This window comes from Camelina sativa, chromosome 12, assembly GCF_030686135.1.
Source record: "Camelina sativa cultivar CO46 ecotype springtype chromosome 12, ASM3068613v1".
NCBI classification, from domain to species: Eukaryota; Viridiplantae; Streptophyta; class Magnoliopsida; order Brassicales; family Brassicaceae; genus Camelina; species Camelina sativa.
The window spans coordinates 30,668,552-30,690,747 of record NC_141891.1 but is presented as its reverse complement, the minus strand read 5'-3'; the positions used below and the strand labels follow the sequence as shown (position 1 = coordinate 30,690,747).

Genomic DNA, 22,196 nt, shown 5'->3' with positions numbered 1-22,196 from the left:
ATTCATTTTAGCTATTCCGGTTCATGTTAATTTATATCATTGAAGAGCCAAACCAAAGCGACTCACTATCCTAGACCAACAATGCAAATTTTGTTACATGTAATTTCGTCGAACACCTGATGCGCAACTTCACAAAACTCCAAGAGGGTTTAAGGATTTTTTCGCGTCTGAACAAAAATGTCTCTGCTTCGAATTTTTTCGACTCTTCGCAGAGGAACTCATCGCACTTCACTTTCTTTCTCTTCCTCGCGGAGTCCGATCTGCACCAGTTTTGCAAATTCTTCACTCTCCGGTAACTTTTTGGATCATTTCTCGAATCTGTTCCTTCGTTTATCATATCAAATTATGACAAATCCTGAAACTTTCCTACTCTTTAGCTCGTGAAGTTGAACTGCTTTAGATATGATGGCTTTTTTTCGACAATAGGAATTTTCAAACTGGATCTAAGAGGAGTCTTAAGAATTGAGTGTGTTAATTTCAGGGAAACCAAGGATTTCGTATCAGAATGATTACGGAGGCCATAAGACGAATTTACATCTCTTGGATCCTCGGCTTTGGATTATCTTCTCAGGACAAGCTGGTGTGTTTGTATGCTTAATATTGATACTTCTGTGACGTTATGATTCTAATATCTCACTATTGTATTGTATTTGATTTTGATTTTTGCGTCCTTCCTTTTTCCAGCAATCCTTGGGTTCGGTGGGAACTCCGTATTGGCAGAGGATGAGAGTGTCAATAGTGGGCTAGAAAAAATTGAGGATGGTTCGGTTGTGTCTAATATACACACATCTAAGTGGAGGGTCTTTACTGATAGTGGAAGAGAGCATTTCTTTCAGGTTGATATTTGAAGAATGAAGCTGAATCTACATTTTTCTTTAAACAAGGTTTTTTTTTGTCTTGTTAGATAATTTTTCTCTATTTTGTAGGGGAAACTGGAGCCAGCAGAGAGGCTTTTCGGTTCGGCAATACAAGAAGCTAAAGAAGGTTTTGGAGAGAGAGATCCACATGTTGCATCTGCATGTAACAATCTGGTTAGTCTCTGTGAGGCTTTATTTAGCTCTTATAAGTTTCTATGTTTAGTTCCTTAGATCATAGTGCTTGTTGCGCTTGTTCATTTCATATGATATGCATGAACACTGTATCAGTATCCCGAGTATGGTTCTCTAAAAATACTGTTTCTGGCTGAGCAATATATATATATATACATCTTAGCACAACGGTTTCATGATCAGTCTCTTTCTGAAAAGTTGAATTCATATTTGGGAGAGTTATCTCTTTTGAAAATTTTCGTTCTTATGGTTCTCTGCTAACACTTGTTATTTCTTGTATTTTAAAACTAATTGCTCTATCTTTTCCTTCCTCTATGTAAGGCAGAGTTATATAGAGTCAAGAAAGAATTTGACAAAGCAGAGCCCTTATACCTGGAAGCTGTTAGTATCTTGGAGGATTTTTATGGTCCTGAAGATGTGCGGTGAGACATCAACATCTTTTCTTCATTAATTAAGTTCCATTGGTTTGAACTTCACCACACATATTGTAAAGTCTTTACTTTTGAGTTTTGATGCTACCTGACTAATACTATTTGTTCTGAAACATATATATTTTGGTTGAGCTGGCTGATTTTTCTGGTACATTTTACTATATTTAGTTATATACCCCTGTTACTCTGTTAGAGTGCTTACTTTCCCCTGAAGGCCTCTTCCTGATAAGACAATTTATAGATTCGTAATTCTTTAAGGCTCTTTACGTTTGGCCTTCTTAGTGATCTTTATGACCCCCACTGGCTAGATTGAATGTCATGCAACACCTAGAAACATCAGGAACTGTGTTACATGTTATACATACATTTTGGTGACAGGTTTGACTCCCTTACTGTTTTTGTACCCTTCTTTCATACAACCATATTGTTAACAATGCAGTGTTGGTGCTACTCTCCACAACCTTGGACAACTCTATCTTGTCCAGCGAAAACTTGAGGAAGCTCGTGCGTGCTATGAGGTAATCACAATTAATTTTTTGCAAAACTAGGCTATAGGCATCAAATATGGATTGGTCAGGACGAGTACTTTTCTTGGCTATCTGGGTGACTTCAGTGTTGGTATTGGATATTGTGAGGTGTGTTTTCTGTTCTTTCTTACATGAGACAATGAAGATGGACGGGAGTCATGAATGTTGCTCGCTATGTTACATATTGAAGTCTAGATGCTTTAATCAGATAGTTGGTCCAAATTAAATTTTTTAACATCGTGTTTTACCTCTTTTTCTGAGAAACTGATCCTAAATTGACCATGATTACGACATCCATAGTATATGTACTTGTCTGCTTGTTATTTCCTGTTGTTTGCCTATATTAATATTATACTTGATATATTAAGATCATATACTGCCACCACATTCAAATGATAAATACATTCTGTGATGCTAACAATTTATTCTTTAACTTTTTTTGCTGATGGTTCCCTGTGCAGCGTGCTTTAAAGGTATGGTTATGGTTATTAATCTTCTTTATTTTCAATTCACACTTGTGTTAGTATGTATTTTTCCTCTTATCCTTTGTTGTGATTCCCGTCTAGATGAAAGGCCGAGTCCTGGGACATAATCATACTGACTTTGCAGAGACAATGTATCATCTTGGAACGGTACTCTCATGCTTCACTTTTCTTGCTTTTATTAATCTTCATGAGCTCTTTAAACTTGTAATGAACTGTACACTTCTTTTCTTGAGATTCTTGCATATTAGCCACATATTGTCACCCTGAACTTTAAAATTGCCTCTTGCCTATTCAGACATGTGATCCCTGCTGTCATGAAGTCTGATTTGGACCTATCATTTTAAACTTCCTTCTAACATATGATTTGATATTCGACAGGTATTACACCTGCAAGGAAAAGATACAGATGCGGAAGCACTTATTCTGGATTCTCTTAAAATACTTGAGGCATGTCGATATCTTAATGATAACTGATATATGTGCCATTGACGTTTTATTTTGTCAATTGGATGCTTCCTTATTGTATTTTTGGTTTTTATAATGTTAGGAAGGTGGTCAAGGAGAGTCCATGACATATATCAGGAGACTGAGATATCTTTCTCAGGTTTTTTTTGCCTTAAAGTTTCCTTGTTATTTGGATGTATCCTTCTACTTTTACAATGCATTGATTTTGAGAAGAGCATGAAGTAAACCAGAACCACTCCGGATGAAAACCGTAGAAATTTGTTGGCTTATATAACTCACAATTCTCAACATCTGTGTCGTTCCATTAAGTGATTTTGAAATTTCTGTTATTTTACATTCTCATCTGTTGTTTCAGATATATATACGATCCAATCGTCTGGTTGAGGCTGAAAACCTTCAAAGGAAATTTTTGCACATGATGGAATTATCAAAGGTGTGGTGTTTTCTTACTTAACTTTCCTTAAGCTGTATCGTTCAATAATTTAATATGTTACAGTCTGTTTTGATGCATCCTTCCTAGTAAATTCCAACTTTCTATTGTAGAACTGAAGGAACTGTTCTAACTTCCTGATATTTGCATGGTAGAACGGGAAAGATTATTTTACTTAAAAAAGCTTAGTTTTTTCTTTTGAACTACTTGATTATACATAAATCGTAAGTTGAGGAAATCACTTACATAGATGGAGCTAGTGGCAATCTATTAATCACAGGGATGGAACTTGCACCATTTTTACCTGTACTTTTAAGATTCTAGTTTATAGTTCTTACTTAATTGCTAAAATCTTTGACAGGGATTGAACTCAATGGAGGCTATAACTGCAGCTGAAGCATTAGCGCTCACTTTACGATTATCTGGGCAGCTGGGAGAAGCTCTAGAACTTTTTGAAAAGTGAGCACACAAAATCTTGATTGGGTTATCAGATTAAAATACGAGGATCCTCAAACTAAAGCTCTATGACGATTTTCCTGTCAGGTGTCTCAACGCCCAAAAGAAATTACTTCCAGAAGGACATATCCAGGTTCACTCCTCTTTTTAGAAAAATTATATTTATATTGGAAATGGAGTGAGTATTCAGCTTCTCTCCTCTCTGTCGCTGATGATAGATTGGTGGGAACTTGCTGCATATCGCGAAGACATTTATGCTTCAGGCTAGTCAGTTGGGAAGAACTAATAACAGTGAAGCTCTATCCAAACTAGAAAAAGCGAAGAATTATCTTGAAAACTCAACTAGGTTGGTATCTATATATATTTATGTACTAGCTCTCTTTCCTTGGCTTAAACTGATATTTAATTTTTCAATCTCATGTACGAGAATGTAACTAAAAAATTGTGTGTGGTGTAAACCAGGATAGCAAAAGACGTTCTGCTTAAGCTGAAAAATCAAAAGAGCAAAGCGCAGAAACACGAAAAAGCAAGCGCGACTCTTAGGAATTATGAACATGCAGCTTTAGTTATATTGGTGGGTCTGGCTTGAAGCAACACTTGTCCATATAATTATGTTTGATTTTCTTAAAAACAACGCGTTTGGGACGTTTTCTATTTCTTTGCAGCTGCAATCTTTTGAGAGTCTTGCAGCTTTAGAGACGAGCAAAAATGAGATCCAGGAGGCGAAGGTTAGTACTGCAATGCGAGAGTTCAATGCAGTCAAATGTAAATTATTATAGATTCAAACACAAGTTTTTCTGCTGATTTCTCATTAGGTTCTGTGTACTTGACTTGATGATGAACACTGAATTGACTTCGTATTGATTCCTTAGACTATAGAACAAGCCTGTGTAAACCTGTTGTTTCATGACATTGCAGGAAACAAATCCGCATGCAGCCGAAGAAACCCTTCTCCAATGTGTTTCAGCTTACAAAGAGGTAAAGAAATAGATTGCTTCTCCTTGCTTAACTAACTAAAAAGCTAAAGACTACTTATATATCGAAGCTCTCATTAGCATCTAGTATCTACTTCTTTTCCTTTCTCTGTCCCAAAGATCAGTCCCTGACCAAAAAGGATTTTGATACATCGTGCAAAGAAAACGTTGGAACACTGATTCTTGCTTTGTGTAGTTTGGTAGAGGAACTCAGCTGCAAGACTCTCCTGAAGTAAAATCTGAATACCTTTCGTGTCTTAAGCATCTCTCAGCTTTATTAGGCAACAAAGAGACGACGCTCAACTCAAAGGATAGTCCTATTTCTTTACCAGAGCTGAAGGGAGAAGTTAGGCGTATCGAAATCGATCTTGCTTCGCAGAAGAAAGTCTAAAAGCTTGTTAAGGAAAGTGTTTTCTTTATTCATTCTTAGAATCTCCAAACGAATAAAGGATCATACAGAGATCCAATTGTCGCATATATTAATCATGAGTTCCTTTTGGAAAAAGAAAAAAAAACAAACTACAAATTTTTTTATTCTATTTTTCTATAAAAGTTAAAAACTACGAAATATCCTCCAAAATATTTGGATTTTAGTTTCTAAAATATATAATACGTTGTTTTATTGAGAACAAATATAAATTCGAATTTTTTGTTTTCATATACATAAAAAATCGAAATTAAACCAATCCAAATGGTGGTAGTACTGTATTTTGTTTTCTACATTTCTTAAACCTCGTAAACCAATAATTTCAAACCGAGAAATGGATTTAAAATCGAATTTATAATTAATTTTTGTTTCCATAAAACCTCAAGCGGCTGATTGGTTAAACCCTAAAGGCCTAAACCCTCTTCCTCAAGAATTCATCTTTACATTATCTTTCAACTGAACTAGTTCTGCAATGAGCGATTCTTGTCTGAATCTGCGGTAACTTCAGAAGAACCCATAAATATTATTTTTGTTATGACAAGAAGATACATTTATACACACGCGTGATACATACGAGACGAATGATCAAGAGATCATCATCATCTCTCTCTTCTTCTTTGCCTTCACTCGGAACCCTCTTGAAGCTCTGCAAATCTGAGATTCATCTTAATCAAATTCATGCCCGAATCATCCGTAAAGGTCTTGAACAAGACCAGAATCTCATCTCGATCTTGATCTCATCGTCTTCTTCATCTCTCTCTTACTCTTCCTCTGTTTTTAACCGTGTTTCTCATCCTTGTTCTTATCTCTGGAACCACTTCGTTGAAGGCTACTCGGATAAGTTTCTCTTCTTCGAGACTGTTTCGCTTCTTATGCGTATGATGAGAACAGGTTTTGCTCGACCTGATAAGTATACGTTTCCAATGGTTATGAAGGTTTGTTCTTACAATGGGCAGGTTCGTGTTGGTTCAACGGTTCATGGGTTGGTTCTGAGGATTGGGTTTGATAAAGATGTTGTTGTGGCTACAAGTTTTGTTGATTTTTATGGTAAATGTAAGGATTTGTGTAGTGCACGTAAGGTGTTTGTCGAAATGCCTGAGAGGAATGCGGTTTCTTGGACAGCTTTCATTGTAGCTTATATGAAATCTGGGGAGTTAGAGGGAGCCAAGAGGATGTTTGATCTTATGCCTGAGCGTAATCTTGGATCTTGGAATGCTTTGGTTGATGGTTTGGTTAAATCCGGAGATTTGGTTAATGCTAGGAAACTGTTTGATGAAATGCCTAAGAGAGACATTATTTCGTATACTTGTATGATTGATGGATATGCTAAAGGTGGTGATATGGTTTCTGCTCGGGCTTTGTTTGAGAAAGCGAGTGATGTTGATGTTAGGGCATGGTCAGCTTTGATATCGGGTTATGCACAGAACGGTCAGCCGAGTGAGGCCTTTAAGGTGTTTGACCAAATGTGTGCTAAGAATGTCAAACCTGATGAGTTTATAATGGTGGGTTTGATGTCAGCTTGTTCTCAGATGGGTTGCTTTGAATTGTGTGAACAGGTTGATACATATCTCCACCAGAGCATGAAAAAGTTTTCTAGTCATTACGTTATACCTGCTTTGATAGACATGAATGCCAAGTGTGGTCACATGGACAGAGCAGCCAAGTTGTTTGAAGAGATGCCTCAGCGGGATCTTGTTTCGTACTGTTCAATGATGGAAGGAATGGCTATTCACGGGTGTGGATATGAAGCTGTTCGACTGTTTGAGAAAATGGTTGATGAAGGTATTGTTCCTGATAATGTTGCCTTTACTGTAATATTGAAAGTTTGTGGCCAAGCCAGGCTTGTTGAGGAGGGATTAAGGTATTTTGAGTTGATGCAAAAGGATTATTCTATTGTGGCCTCTCCTGATCATTATTCCTGCATTGTGAATCTTCTTAGCCGGACAGGAAAGCTTAAAGAGGCTTATGAGCTTATCAAGTCCATGCCCTTTGAACCTCATGCTAGTGCTTGGGGTTCGCTTCTGGGTGGTTGTAGTCTACATGGGAATACTAAGATAGCAGAGGTAGTTGCAAGACAACTCTTTCAGCTTGAACCAAAAAGTGGCGGTAATTACGTGCTTCTGTCAAATATATATGCAGCTTTAGACCGGTGGGCAGATGTCGCTCATCTTAGGGACAAAATGAAGGAGAGTGGGATTAACAAGATATGTGGCCGAAGTTGGATACGTCGATAAGCACTCCGTCATCTAACCCTGTCGATGGAAGACTTTGCTTTAACCTAACAAGACGCTCAGGCAAAAACACCAAAACAGAACCAGCGTGAAACATCATTGCTTGGATAGCAGTTTTACCATTGTGTTATTTCTCTGGCTTAACCGCCCATTTCAAATGAAAATGGAAGGAGTAAAACTGAATATTGTGTTCATGTGGTAGGATGTAAATATCTTTTGTGGTTATGATATACAATGATTACTATGTTATAAACTGGCTTTATAAAGATCAAATTATATGTAAATTACCTTCAAATTCTATAAAAATTTAAAAGACATTACAAAAATAAAAACAAAAAACCATCAAAGGGTTGCTTAGTTCATTTGCTCTTATCTTGCTGCTCATTTGACATATTTCAATCTTTTCTGGACATCATAATTTGGATTTGTTGATCCACAAAAGTCTGTACTTGTACCAATCTAGACCCACTTCAGAGCTAAATGTTGTGCCATCATCATGGTTATTGTCGCCACCATCAGAATCATCCATCATCATCAAAATCAGAATCAAAATCATCATCATCTAAATCAGAATCAGAATTATCATCATTATCATCATCATCATCCTCTTCAAAAAGCAAGCAACCTGAAGGACATTCTTGTTGGCTCCATTCGATCCCACATTTGTAACAAAACACATGTCCACATCTACACAATGTACGCACAAAGGGTAGTGAAATAGATTCATATATATAAAAAGTAACTTAATCAGGTTCAATAATTACATGCAAGTCATGCGGCTGCAACCCTCATCACGTCCAATCAAGTGCCCACAGTTGTCACATTGACGCCACATATTTTCGATTGCCAAAGACACAAGCTTCATGTCATTAAGTTCACGGTTAAGGTTCTTGTACTCATCACAGGACAAGTCAGAATGCCATGGTACTCTGCATTCAATGCAGAAGAGTCCATAGCATTTGATACATAACCGGGCATTGGACGACTGGCCGGTTTCACTGGAAAGCTGTGTTTTGGACATCAACACTGAGCAGGTTGGATATGGGCAATAGATTTTCTCTGCACCAGGGATTAAGCCCTCTTCCATCTTCTGTTTCCACATCTCAACCAGCATTGGTGTCAAAACCTTGCTACAACTATCGAGAGTGAGCTCAGACTTGCATCCATACTCAAGGCATATGGGAAATGTTCCACTAAACAGCCTCACTTCCACATACTGTTTCACGCACGAAAAGCAATGGTGGTGAAGGCATTTGTCATTAAAGAACATGCCCTCAGCATCGGTTTCTTCAAAACAAATGGTACAAACTTCTTTTTGTGGTGCTGCCTTCACATCAACGCTGCTACTACTGCTTTGAGTAACCATTGCATCCATTGCAAGACTAAAGGCAAACTTAAAACCATTTGGGGTAGCCAAAACAAGTTCAGTACAAGTCATTTTTTCTCTAAGGCGTTGGACTTGGTCCACAAGATGGACAATCTTCTGGTTAGGCATCTCTCTGACTCTACCATTTATCTGCAGTAAAAAATTCAGAGACAACCCATCTATTAGTTAATTAAACATCTAAAGCGAGAGAGCTATTCCAATTTCCAAATGCAATTACTAACAATAAAAATAATGACAACAAAAAGAAATAGTGAAGAAAAATTGGTATCTTATTATATAAAGTTGGGTTTTAAAAGTTAGCCATTAACAATATTTTGACATGTGTCAAGTTACAATTTCAGATTTTGACATGTGTAAAAGTTAATATTTAATAGGAGGAATTTCGGTTACAACATAAATAAAATATTTTGTTTTAGAAATATTAATAATGTAAAAACATAATTATCAAAAATTACAGAATTTATAAAAAAAAACCAAGTTTTAAAAAAAAAATTATAAGGAGATTATAAATAAATATATATATCTATATATATTTAATAAATTCAAAATTATAATATTATTTACTTATTTTTAATTTTAAGTTATTAATTCAACAAAAAAAATAGAAAAAGGGATTAAGAAAAATATACAGTTAATTATTAATTCTAAATTTTGTAAGTACTCACTTCTATATAGACATAGATCGTCTCATATTTAAATAATTTATTGAAAAATATTGTTTTCAACTTTGTTCTATTGGTGAAACTTTTTTATTGGAAGACAAATTTTCTTATTTTTTTTTAACTAAAATATACTTCTACTTTCTCCTTTTTCAGGTTAGAATATGTAAAATTAATATGTTGACCCAAAAAATGAAAGATTAATATATGCATCTTCTTTTTCTAGTACTGTATTTTAAAATTTCTTGTAATAGTTTTAGATTGTCTTATTTACTTTATATTTTCATCTTTGAATTATTTGAGATTTATATATTACCGTGCTTATAATTTTCTAGTTTTTCTTAACTATGTCCAATGAAGTTATCTCCCCAAGGGAGAAAGACGGAGCCAAGGTTCTCTCTATGGTTGAGGAGTTTGGACGCAAGATTCTTTCCATAAGGGAGGAGGGCAGAACCGAGGTTCTCTACATGGTTGGTCATATACTATTATGATGTAATTTATTTATTTTTTATTCGAAATATTTTTTGAACCAACAATTTTAGTGATTAAAAAAACTATGCAAAATTAAAGTAAAGAGATGTATAATAATTAGCTTAATTTATTCATATAGACATTTTCTAGGTGGTGGTAAATAATATATTTGTAGCATACAATATACCTAGGTATAAAAAATACACTTTTAATGGTAACATACATAAAAGATTTGTATATGGATATAAATCAGTGTACTATAGCAAAAAGAAAATTTATAAATATTGTAGAGTATATTTTAATATATTTTATTAAATTTTATTTTATTTACAAAATTTTAAACCCGTACATCGGACGGTTCCTAATCTAGTATTTTCATAAACATCTAATGAGATTTCAAGTACGATAAAATTCATTTGCATGATAAAACATTTTCTTTATCTAAGTCAAAGTAGCACCACTTTTTTTTTCTTTTTGTAATAAAACTAACTTTTTTTTTTCGGCAATTCAAAATATATTGATTTCAGAAAGTGTTTACAAGATACATCATCAATTCAAAACAATCTTTTACGTAAATATAGGAAATTATAACAATTTCGATGAAAGAGTGGATTTTTGTAATAAAACTAACTTTTTTTTTCGGCAATTCAAAATATATTGATTTCAGAAAGTGTTTACAAGATACATCATCAATTCAAAACAATCTTTTACGTAAATATAGGAAATTATAACAATTTCGATGAAAGAGTGGAAGGTAACCATGCTATTTTTAGACTTATAGGCGAACAGATGAAAACTGTTATGTCCCTCTTTCACATAATTTGTATTGGCTAACAGCATATAGCTGAGACTCCAAAATGCTCTTGGCATAACTTTAGTTAAAAGAAAAAAATGGATTATTGCTTGAAATGAATATGATATCTGTCTTCTGAAGATTAATAGAGCATGCCGCATTCGCCAATCAGAACACTGTCGGTTCATAATCAACAAGATTCTTTTGAATTCCTTTGAAAATATGTGTAGTCCCCTTATCCATGTATCTCTCTGATGCCACCAGAATAAATTTGAAAATATTTTCATCATAAAAAAACATTGGTAAAAAGTCTTCGAGTCGTATGTCGCATTCACGCCAACGATGTAACAGAGATAAACCTGATAAATAAAACGTTGGACTTTTCTCGACAAAGGGATGGTTTCCGGCCCGTAAAAGCATTCACCCCCATTATCATCATAAAGAGTAATTATCTTAATTTTGAAACCAATTACTCCAGTACTCCAATAAGTAGACGATGAAGTGGAAGTTTCCGACCAGAGGAGGGAGATGATATCACCATCACTAAATTGTGTTAACTTCTTCAATAATGGGAGAAACAAGGTCTTACTCGTCGGGAAGAAAAGCAGTCGACTGCTAGTGATGCATTTGAATCCGAAATTCATCTCGCTATCTTCTGTCCCAAAATTTGATCCGCCTGGATCCCATATCTGGGATTGAAAGTCGTTCCTCGATTTGATGAAAGTTGCGTCGGAGTTAACTGTTCGACGAAGGTGGCGAGGAACGATTTCAATCGTGAACCAAAGGAAACCGCCTGCAACGAAATTCAGGGGAAAGGTGCCGCCACTACTCTGATGATCTGGCCGGAATATGGTCGGAATGAAACTCTCACAAAGGAAGAGAAGGAAAATTAATCGGATCATGCAAATCAACCAAACAGTTTTGGAAATCATTGGCAAGTATTATTGGAAATTGAAACTATGCAAAGAAGAAAAGGTAATGAAAAGAACCGACCGACGCCAGAGAAGCCAGCGCCGGCCGGTAAGGTGAAGAAAACGACGGTTTCTGAAGAGGTGCTTTTGGAGAGAGAACGGAGAGAAAACGGTTACCCGTATTAAAAATTTATGTGTGTTATAGGGTAAAGAAACTAACTAAATAATTAATTAATAGAGTAAAGAAAAACTTACAATTTGGTAAATTTCATAATTATTGTAACAAATTACAATATTGCTAACCCAAACGAATTGCTTCATTTAATCCAATAATCAGTGCAATAATCTCCACTTCTTCGCGATTAATCATATCGCCAAAAAATGATTTATTTATTCCATACAACAAGTTATCTGCCTCGTCACATATTGCGATCCCAATTCCAACTTTTACACTCATTTCTTTATTCATCACTATTTTATCACTCACAAAACCTTTAAAATACAATCTGTAAATTGTATTATCCTCAAATTTTGTTGTCGTAAAGGTGGATCGGAGAACCTTAGAACCTCCATCACCATTAAGGTTTAAGATATCTTCGTTCATCGTATAATCTATCTGACTTTTTTTAAATCAAGGTTAAATCATGTTTTCTCATGATTGTATAGTCCCCAAATTTTCTCAGGAAAGTTTGACTCTATATATATGGGACTAGAAAGGGCTTTAAGCATATTAAACAAGTTGTCAAAATAATAAAGTCTCATTGACTAGTGCAATAGTCTTTAAAAAAAAAAATCATCCAAAGTTTGATTGGTTCTCAAAGTTAAAATGTGACGACTTTATTTATTATTCATAAATGTATACTTTTGACATTTTTTTAATCAGATCTGACTTTTATGACCTTCTATTTTTCAAAATCTTAAAAGTTGAAGTATCTAACTTCTTTTTTTTTCTTTTTTTTTTGTTTATGTCGTCATTTATTTCTATATCCAACAAAATAAGACATTACAAATATCAAGTTACTATTAACCAAGACCCAACAGTTCAAACAGAGGGTCTTCCTTCTGCTTTCGGATCTCTCAAGGCATCAAGCAATTTGGGCCGCAGTCACACTACAAAGCCCACAAGTGTCACCACGCCTCTACTTTGCAACGGTAATAAAGTGTCTTCTCAGTCAAACCGTACGCTACCAGCTCATCAACGTATGAGACTTATACCTCAACAAATCCCTGTCTATAACAAAATATATACTCTTTGCTCTCCAGCGATAAGGTGTGTGTAATGATGTGTGACATAGGTTTCATCTTTATTATCATCCTATATAGACCTCTCTCATGTCACTGTAATCTTTAAGTAGAAATATTCAATAAAGTTTCTCTTCGTATTTTGGTTTTATCTAAACTTTCATGGTATCATAGCACAGTTGCCAATGGCTGATAACTCTGATTGTTCTGCTCTTTTTTTTTCTCATTGTGTTACTTAAAAAATTTCTCCACAAACTATCTATTGTAGAAGATCCAGTTTGAAACTTGGCCCAACAATCAGAGGCTACTCAGTCATGTTATTGGCAGTGTTTTGTGTCCTCCTGCTACAAGAACTGTCAGAAATGGTGATGTTCAAAAAGAAGGTTCGGATCCAGATTTTCTCTCTTGGGTTCACAATGATCAAATGATTATGGGTTGGCTGATTGGTTCTTTCACTGAAGAAGCTCTTAGATATGTGTACGGTCTTCACACTTCTATTGAGGTATGGTTTTCTCTGGCTAAGAAGTATAATCACATCTTTGCTTCTAGGAAAAGTGATCTTCAACGTGGTTTATACACTCTAGAAAAGGAAGGGAAAATTTTGGTTGAGTATCTTACCATGGTTAAGCAAATCTGTGATTAGCTGCACTCTTTGGTGTTTTACATGGGCTAGGTCAAGAATATGAGTCTATTGTCACTATTATCGAGAGTCAAATGGATACTTTTCCTTTGCCTTATGATGATGTTGTGCTCAAGCTGACAAATTTTGATGATAAGATTCAGAAGTATGTTGCATCGTCGGTTTCTCCTCATCTGGCTTTCGCCACTGATACAAATTTCTCAAACCGTGGTTGTGGGCATGGTCGGTCAAGTGATTCTCGAGGTCGTGGCAATTACTCAACCAGAGGTAGAGGTTTCCGTCAACAAATCTCCACTAGCTCTAATTCAAATTCAGACACTTGTCCTACCTGTGAGATCTGTAACAAGTATGGGCACTCTGATGTCAAATAGTACAAACGTTTTGATCATGCGTACCAGAGTGAAGACTTAAACCAGACCTTTACTTAAATGCATGTCTCTAGTCCAAACACTCATCCTGGCCAGGAATGATTTTCTGACTCTGCTGCAACATCGCATATTACAAACTCCACTACTCAGTTTCACACAGTTCAAATATACGATGGAGAGGACCCTGTTGTTGTCATTAATGGAGCTTTCTTGCCGATCACTCACATTGGATCCTCAGTTTGCCAAGTCTTCATGGTAACTTACCTTTATATGATGTTTTAGTCTGTCCTAGTATTACAAAGTCGATGTTATCTGTTTCTAAACTCACCTCTGATTATCCTTGTTCTATTGAGTTTGATTCTGATGGTGTAATTGTTAAGGACAAATGGACAAAACAGCTCTTCACCAAAGGACGCATACATAATGATTTGTATCTGTTGGATAATCTGCAGTTCATGGTGTGTTACTATTCAAGGCAACAAGCTACAAGTGATGAGTTGTGGCACATGAGGCTAGGTCATCCTCATCAAGATATTCTCCAGTAGCTTTCAAGGAATAAGGCCATCGTTATAAATAAGTTGAGTTCTTCGTTATGTGATGCTTGTCAAATGGGAAAGTTTTGCAAACTTCCCTTTTGCTTCCTCTGTTTTTGTTTCAAGTAGTCCACTAGAATGTATCCACTGCAACTTATGGGGACTGTCTCCAGTCATTATACACAAGAATTTCGATACTATGTAATCTTCATTGATAATTATTGGAGATTTACTTGGTTCTACTTCTATCCTTTGCATCTCAAGTCAGACTTCTATTCTGTGTCTTTGCAATTTTAAAAGATGGTTGAAAACCAATCTCAACAGAGGATAGCTATGTTTCAGTGTGATGGAGAGGGTGAATTCATGAGTAACCAGTTCATTGCTCACTTAAGTAACAGTGGTATTCAACAATTGAATTTTTGTCCTTACACTCCTGAAACAACCCAACTTTTTTTTTTCAATAATTAAATACAATATATAATTAAGCATCACATACTACTTAATTAAACAAACCAACCCACACACACAAAACCAACCAATGATAAACCGACATCCAATAACATGCACAGCGGAACATAACAATAATACAAAACCAACACAATAACATTTCTAACCATTCAATCCAGCAACCTAACATAATACTAACCAAGGTTCCAACAACATAACCAATAAATCCAATAACACACAAATGAGACCCTAGATCATCCTCCTCCTCATCGCCATGATTCCACGATCACACTTTGCCTTTTACCTGCACACCACAAACAACAATTGAGATGCATAAGTATTATCATAAATACTTAGTGAGGCCATGCTCCCATCTACTAGGTTATACACACAAGCATATGAGACTCTCATGTTTAAGCAAGCAAACAAAACACAAGCAATACATCAAACCAGGAAAACAAGTCTCGGTTGAGACTGGTGTCGACCGATGCTACAAGAGAGTGTCGACCGATGCTCCACCAAATGGTGTCGACCGATGCCACTAGAGTGTCGACCGATGCTCCACCAACTGGTGTCGACCGATGCTCCTAGAGTGTCGATCGATGCCTCTTCTGCAGACACGATCTGCGCGAACCCGAACGTCAAACTTCTGTTTCAATCCACCTCAAAACCGTCTCAAACTCACCCAAATACCTCGGGAATCTCTGGTAAACACGAAAACAACGAACCCAAGCAAGCAAACACCACAAACAACAAAGAAATACCCAAACAAAAGAGATCTCATGCTTAGATCAACCATGGTCAAGCACTCACCTCAAAACAGAAAGATTGGGTTGAGAAATCGATGGAATCAACACCTCCAGGAGCTTCTCCTTCGTTCCCAGCTACAACTATCCCTTCTACAGACACAGATCTCTCCAAAACACCAAGAAGAAGCCCAGAAACTCACAGAAACGTTTTCTCTCCTTTTCTCCCTTTTTCTCACTCAACGGCGACAAATGAAACTCCCAAAAACCCTTAATTCGTCGCTTAACACTTATAAATGCGATTTAGGGATTCCAATTGAACCAACCCAAACCAAACAGCAATTAAAACAAACCCGACCAAACCGAAAATCATGGTGTCGATCAATACACCAAGGGTGTCGATCGACACCCACACCAAAACCACAAAACTTGGTTCGCGGATGTTACAACTCCGTAGCAAACAAAATTGTAGAGAGGAAGCACAAGCACATTACATAACTTGGACTGTCAATGTTGTTTCAAGGCAACATTCTTTACATCAAATTTTCTTGGGAATCTTCTTCCTTCTTCTGTCTTGTTTGATCACAAGAGTCATAATAAGATGCTTATGGGCAAACCTCCACTGTACACTTATCTTCGTGTTTTCGGTTGTGCATGCTATCCTTATCTAAGACCCTATTCACGTAATAAGTTTGATCCTAAGCCTCTTCTATGTGCTTTCATTGGCTAAAATAAAAATATAAAGGTTATCGGTGTTACCATCCACCTACAGGGAAGGTCTTCATCGACAGACATGTCTTGTTTGTTGAGTCTAAGTTTCCTTTTGCAGATGTTTATAAACAGAAGTTATCTTATGTTGATACACCTCTGCTTTGAGCCTGGCAGGTAAGCTTTGCTCCGAAAGCTCCAGAAGTATTTGATTGTCGACCTACAGTTAATGTTTGTTTGGAGAATCATGAGCCTTGTAATGTGTTGGAGAAATAAGTACTGAGTGTACGACGGACTTAGATTCGATTCCTATAGGCAACAACTTTTCTTCTCCATCACATACAAGTACTCACATTGTTTCACCAAGTTTTCTTCATCTCATTCCGACAGTTTCAACGAATTCATGGTCGAAGAGCCTGCAACTGCTGAACCAGCAACTGTTGTTTCTACGTCTGTAGACCTTGAACCAAGCAGTTCAAACACGAATCCAGTTCATCCTATGGTTACAAAAGCAAAAGCGGGTGTTGTCATGCCAAATCCTAAATATGCTTTATTTACAATCAAGAACAGTTATCCAAAACCAAAAATTGTGAAAACAGCTCTCAAAGATCCGGGTTTGACTAATGCCATTGGAGATGAGGTAGGATCCTTTCATGAGACTCATACGTGGGATTTGGCTCCACCAGAAGAATGTCTAGATCCTCTTGACTGCAAATGGGTGTTGAAGACAAAATTGAAAGCTGATGGATCTCTTGATAGACTAAAAGCGTGGTTGGTAGCAAAGGGCTATGAACAAGAAGAAGGTGTTGACTACATGGAGACTTATAGTCCAGTAATACGCACAACTACAGTACGCTCTATGTTAAACACACAACAGTTCAAAAATAGGCTATAAAAGCAACTTGATGTTAAAAATGTCTTTCTACATGGAGACTTGAAAGAAACAGTTTACATGCATCAACCTCCAGACTTTGAAGATAAAGACAAGTCAGACTACATTTGCAAACTCAACATGGAAATCTATGGTTTAAAACAGGCTCCTAGAGCTTGGTTTGATAAGTTCAGCACTTTTCTCATTGACTATGGTTTCACTTGCAACTATGTTGATGCTTCCTTGTTCACATATCATAAAGGTGATGATAAGATGGTTCTTTTACTATATGTTGATGATATGCTTCTGACATGTAACAATACCGAGCTTGTTCAAAAGTTGTTTGACAATCACAACAAGGAGTTTTGGATGAAGGATTTGGGTGGTCTTCAATACTTCTTGGGATACATGCTCATTCTCATTCAGAGGGGTTGTTTCTTAATCAGGAAAAGTATGCAGTTGATCTATTGGTCGCAGCAGGAATGGTAGATTGTGCACCTATGCCAACTCCTCTACTTCTACAACTAGACAAGGTCCATGGAAAACAAATTTCCTTTTCTGATCCAACTTATTTTTGAAGTTTGGCCGTCAAACTGTAGTATCTCACATTGACAAGACCATACATTAGATTTGCTGTGAATCTTGTATGTCAGAAGATGCATTCACATTCCATGACTGATTTTTATCAACTTAAGAGAGTCCTATGCTATCTAAAAAGTACAATTAATATGGGGCTCAACATTTACTCCAATACTGATTCTACACTTCGAGCATATAGTGATAGTTATTGCCGACTGAGCTAATTGCAAAGAAACGAGGAGGTCTGGTTGCAGTTTCTGTATTTTTCTTGGTTCAAACATCAAAAGTTGGTATGTTAAATGCCATCCTATTGTATCAAGATCCTCTAGGGAAACAGAATACATAACTCTATCTATTGCTGCTTATGAACTAAAGTGAATTTCTTTACTTCTTCGAGAAACTAGTGTGTCTCAAGCTGCAACGCCAGAGTTATATTGTGATAATCTTTTTACAGTTTATCTGACTGCAAATTCTGCAATGCACAATCGCTCCAAGTCTTTTGATATAATGTGGATTTTCATTTTGTCAGAGAAAGAGTGGTTTTAGGTGAGTTGGTAGTCAAACATGTTCTTGATGACTATCAACTGACTGACGTCTTCACAAAGAGTCTTGCTCAGGAGCTGTTCTATGATCTATGCTACAAACTTGGAGTTGTCTTACCTCTTACTCCAAGTTTGAGGGGGTGTATTAACCAAGACACCACAGTTCAAACAAAGAGTCTTCTTTCTGCATTTGGATTTCTCAAAGCTTCAAGCAATTTGGACCACAACCACACTACAAAGCTCACAAGTATCACCACACCTCTGCTCTGCAACGGTAACAAAGAGTCTTCTCACTCAAACTGTGTGCTACCATCTCATCAACGCACAAGATTTAAAGCTCAACAAATCCTTATTTATAACAGATCTGATACTCCTTGTTCCCCAGCGAGAACGTGTGTAATGACGTGTGTCCTAGGTTCCATCTGTTGTATCATCCTATATAAACCTCTCTCATGTCATTGTAATCTTTAAGCAAAAATATTCAATAAAGTTTCTATTTCATATTTTGGTTTTATCCAAGCTTTCAGTCAAAAACCATTAATAAAGTTAATTTTTTACAACAATTTTGTGTAGTAAAAATCTAAATTTAAATTCCTTACCAATCACTTCCGTAGTTTCTTTTCAGAATATAACAAACAACTAAAGAGAAACAAAAGCATTCAGAATTTTCAAAATTTTAAAATAGAAAAGTTTTTTAAAAAATTGATCGGTTGAAAAAGGCTAGTAACTGATGTTCGGTTTGGTTTTGATTCAGTTTTGGAATCGGATTTTTCAGATTCTCTTTCTTGTTCCAAAGCCTCGCATGTTTCATACAACAATGCTTTTCTTCCAATGCAGCTTTCCAAATTTTCTCAAGATTCTCGAGGGAGTATGTCGGATGACTACTAAACGTGTTTTGATTGTGATATCAATCTTTGTCTTGTTCGAATCAAAATTTTCGATTTTAATTCCTCTTCAACACAACAAGGTAGTAGGTACGTACATATATATTAATAATTTCTTTGGGAAACAAAAATAAATGCCAATACAAAAAGGAATATAGGAAATGGAGAATGTGAGTCCAACTAGAAAATTACAAACACTTTACCTACGGAATAATTGTGTATCCACTATGGACCCAAAAGCAACAACTACTATACTATACTACTCTTTTCTCATTTTCATCAATCATTTTCACATACGCGTATTTATTATTTATATATGAATAATTCATGTTGTTTTTTTCTTAGCCGTTCCCTTCAACCCCTATTAACGTGTCCCATCCAAATTCCACAAACCCAAAAAGAAAATATAACCAATGAGCTATGCTTCCGTTCGCCAACTACTACATTTCAACACCAATTATGTCCGAGAAGAAAAACATCATCAGAACCATTAGCAACAGAAGAAAGAAGAGATGGTCACATACACTCTTCACCGGAGGGGGAGGTGGAGGAGGAGGAGGAGGAGATGATGAGCTGGCGACGGTGAAAGCTGCTGCGTGGGCTTGGTACCAAAGACACGAAGGCAAACCGATGATGAGAGAGTTTGATCTCACTACAAAAGCCAAAAGAACACCTCGACCTTCACGGTACAAGCTCGAGGCCAACAAGAACAAGATCCTCTCCGAGAAAAGGGTTTCTAAACCACACACTAATCATTTATCGCGTGGAGATCAAGAAACCAAGTTCTCTAGTCTTCTTGACCCTTATGAGATTAAGAGTATCTCTAAAAGGATCGATGAGGGTTCTTTACCTGCCAATCGGGGTAATGGACTCCGGCATGATCATGTTATATTGGAGAAGAAGTTTGAATATGATAGTAAGAAGGAGAATGGGTTGGTAAATAAAGTGAGCATTCGAAATTTGTGGAAAGGAATGAATCTGATGGCTCCGAGGACGGTTTGTGGCAGAAGTAATGATGTGGATCTTAGTGCTTATCGGGCTGTCCCAAGAACAGAAAAGGTTGTACGGAGGACGAGTGTCAATACGCGAACCATCGGTAGCTAACTCCATAGTCTCTAGTTATTGAGGAGCTAAACTATGTGTTTGGACATTATTAATGCTAAAGGGACTTCTTTTTCTATAACATTTAAGGATTTTAACAAGTTTGTGTATCTTTTTAAAAATTTATTGCTCATTCTAACGAAATGTGGAATTGTAGTTATGCAATACTTATAATCTTTTGAAATATTGTTCAATTTAATTTCTTTTCTTTTTTTTCTTTTTCGTTGGAATCTCATCCTCTGCTTAATTTCTACAAAATAATCGATTAAAAGAAAAATATATATATGAGACATAGAAGAGAAGTCTTTGTTCAAAGAAGAGAATACAAAATAAGGAATATAGAATGGATTGACCTCCAATCCTACATACACAAAGTAACCAAAATAAAGATTAGGAAACCCAGTGGGCCTTTAGTTGGTTTTAGGCCCAAATTTCTATTTCTAACCATACATTATGTTTACTCCTTAATTGGTTGGCTCAATTATGAGGAAAATAATTGACATAAGAAATTTCAGAAAATAATGATTTAGAGGTTAATTGGTTGGCTCTTTTTTTTTTTTTTAAAGATTTAGAGGTTATAAAATGTTGAAAGTAAATTTATTTGCCTCAACAAACAACTCAAGTGCATATATCCGTTAAACACATATCCAACCTCGTCTTGTAAAAATATATTAGAATAGATTTCCACAAACCATTAGTCTCCGACAATAACAACTCTAACAAGGGAAAGAAAGTGAAGATGTGAAATACTTTTTGATAAGAAGTAAATTGTTCATCTTTTATCTTCTTATCAAAAAGTCTAGACCAAAAACTAAGTTTAAATGCAATTTTAAGCGGAGAGTGACGAGCCAACACTTTTTGGAATTGAAACAAATTTATAATGTTTACAGAGTGTCGTATATTTTTGGAACAAAGGATAGCCTGTTCCCTCTGAATCGGTTGATTGACAAAAAAATCTATATATATAAAGTTAACTTTGCTCACTTCTCCTTCCTCCACATCAGCTTCCACCTAATCATTTTTTTTTTTGTATAAAAAATATTATTTTTAATATTCATTCATTGCATATTTATTATTTATAATTAATAATAGTAAAAAATAAATAAAGATGAATTAACTAAAATTAATTAAATTTAAAATAGTTTAAATAATAATATAATATTTTAGTAAATAATAAAATTAATAATTATCTAAAAATGAATTAAGTAAAATAAATGAAAATTTTAAAATATTAAAAATAATACTATAAATTTGTTTTAGTAATAATGTTATTATTAAAATTATAACCAAAAATGATTATATTCCAATATTTAGAATGGGTTAATGAGTTTTAGAATGTACGTAAGAATTTAATGCATGGTGGAGTAAAAAAACAAGTTATGTAATTGTATACAATTTTATAACATGATATAAAACATATATAACAAATATAACATATATATATATATATTATCAAATGCTTTTAACCCAAAACATTGGCAAAAATAACATATTTAAAGTACACTATGTTTTTTTTAGAAGACGAAGCTGGGGTTGCATCACAAAATTAACATCTGCAAATAACATATGAGATTTTAGAAAAATATGTAACTTGGATTAGTGAATAGATATTCATTGTAGGGTTTAAACATTTCATCATTTAAGCATTCTTGACTTAGTCAGAAATTCTATTATGGCAGATGATGCATTTGGACAACCTCATTGTAGCGACATAACATTAAAATTGTTCCTGAAACTTTGTATATTCGCATTTAATGTAGGATATCGATATGTTGAAATGGTCTCTATAATTAGGTCAACGATCGACATTGATGTTAGAACTTTTAAAATTATGTTTTC

The 22,196-nt window shown here is 35.5% G+C and overlaps 3 protein-coding genes and 2 pseudogenes across 4 annotated transcripts; 4 read left to right on the top strand and 1 right to left on the bottom strand.

Moving 5' to 3' along the window:
* The first annotated feature begins 61 nt into the window (after positions 1-61).
* On the top strand, positions 62-5,385 carry LOC104732647 (uncharacterized). Its single transcript, XM_010452214.3, has 18 exons — positions 62-292; positions 482-580; positions 685-836; positions 927-1,031; positions 1,371-1,471; positions 1,920-1,998; positions 2,469-2,480; positions 2,574-2,639; positions 2,871-2,939; positions 3,040-3,096; positions 3,313-3,390; positions 3,749-3,846; positions 3,931-3,976; positions 4,062-4,189; positions 4,306-4,417; positions 4,509-4,571; positions 4,762-4,821; positions 5,014-5,385. The coding sequence occupies exons 1-18, from the start codon at positions 178-180 to the stop codon at positions 5,206-5,208; spliced, it is 1,635 nt and encodes a 544-aa protein (XP_010450516.1). The 5' UTR covers positions 62-177; the 3' UTR covers positions 5,209-5,385.
* Positions 5,386-5,656: 271 nt separating this feature from the next.
* On the top strand, positions 5,657-7,759 carry LOC104732646 (putative pentatricopeptide repeat-containing protein At5g37570 pseudogene; annotated as a pseudogene). Its single transcript, XR_015574099.1, has one exon. The product of XR_015574099.1 is annotated as a putative pentatricopeptide repeat-containing protein At5g37570 pseudogene (transcript).
* On the bottom strand, positions 7,749-9,050 carry LOC104733866 (E3 ubiquitin-protein ligase RSL1-like). Its single transcript, XM_087477890.1, has 2 exons — positions 8,240-9,050; positions 7,749-8,162 (listed from the first exon to the last, which is right to left on the bottom strand). Exons 1-2 carry the CDS (start codon positions 8,968-8,970, stop codon positions 7,997-7,999), a joined length of 897 nt encoding a protein of 298 aa, XP_087334016.1. The 5' UTR covers positions 8,971-9,050; the 3' UTR covers positions 7,749-7,996.
* A 4,073-nt stretch (positions 9,051-13,123) lies between these two features.
* On the top strand, positions 13,124-17,740 carry LOC147931144 (uncharacterized; annotated as a pseudogene).
* Positions 17,741-19,299: 1,559 nt separating this feature from the next.
* On the top strand, positions 19,300-20,556 carry LOC104732645 (uncharacterized). The gene has a single exon (XM_010452212.3). It carries the CDS (start codon positions 19,677-19,679, stop codon positions 20,358-20,360), a length of 684 nt encoding a protein of 227 aa, XP_010450514.1. The 5' UTR covers positions 19,300-19,676; the 3' UTR covers positions 20,361-20,556.
* The last annotated feature ends 1,640 nt before the right edge of the window (positions 20,557-22,196 follow it).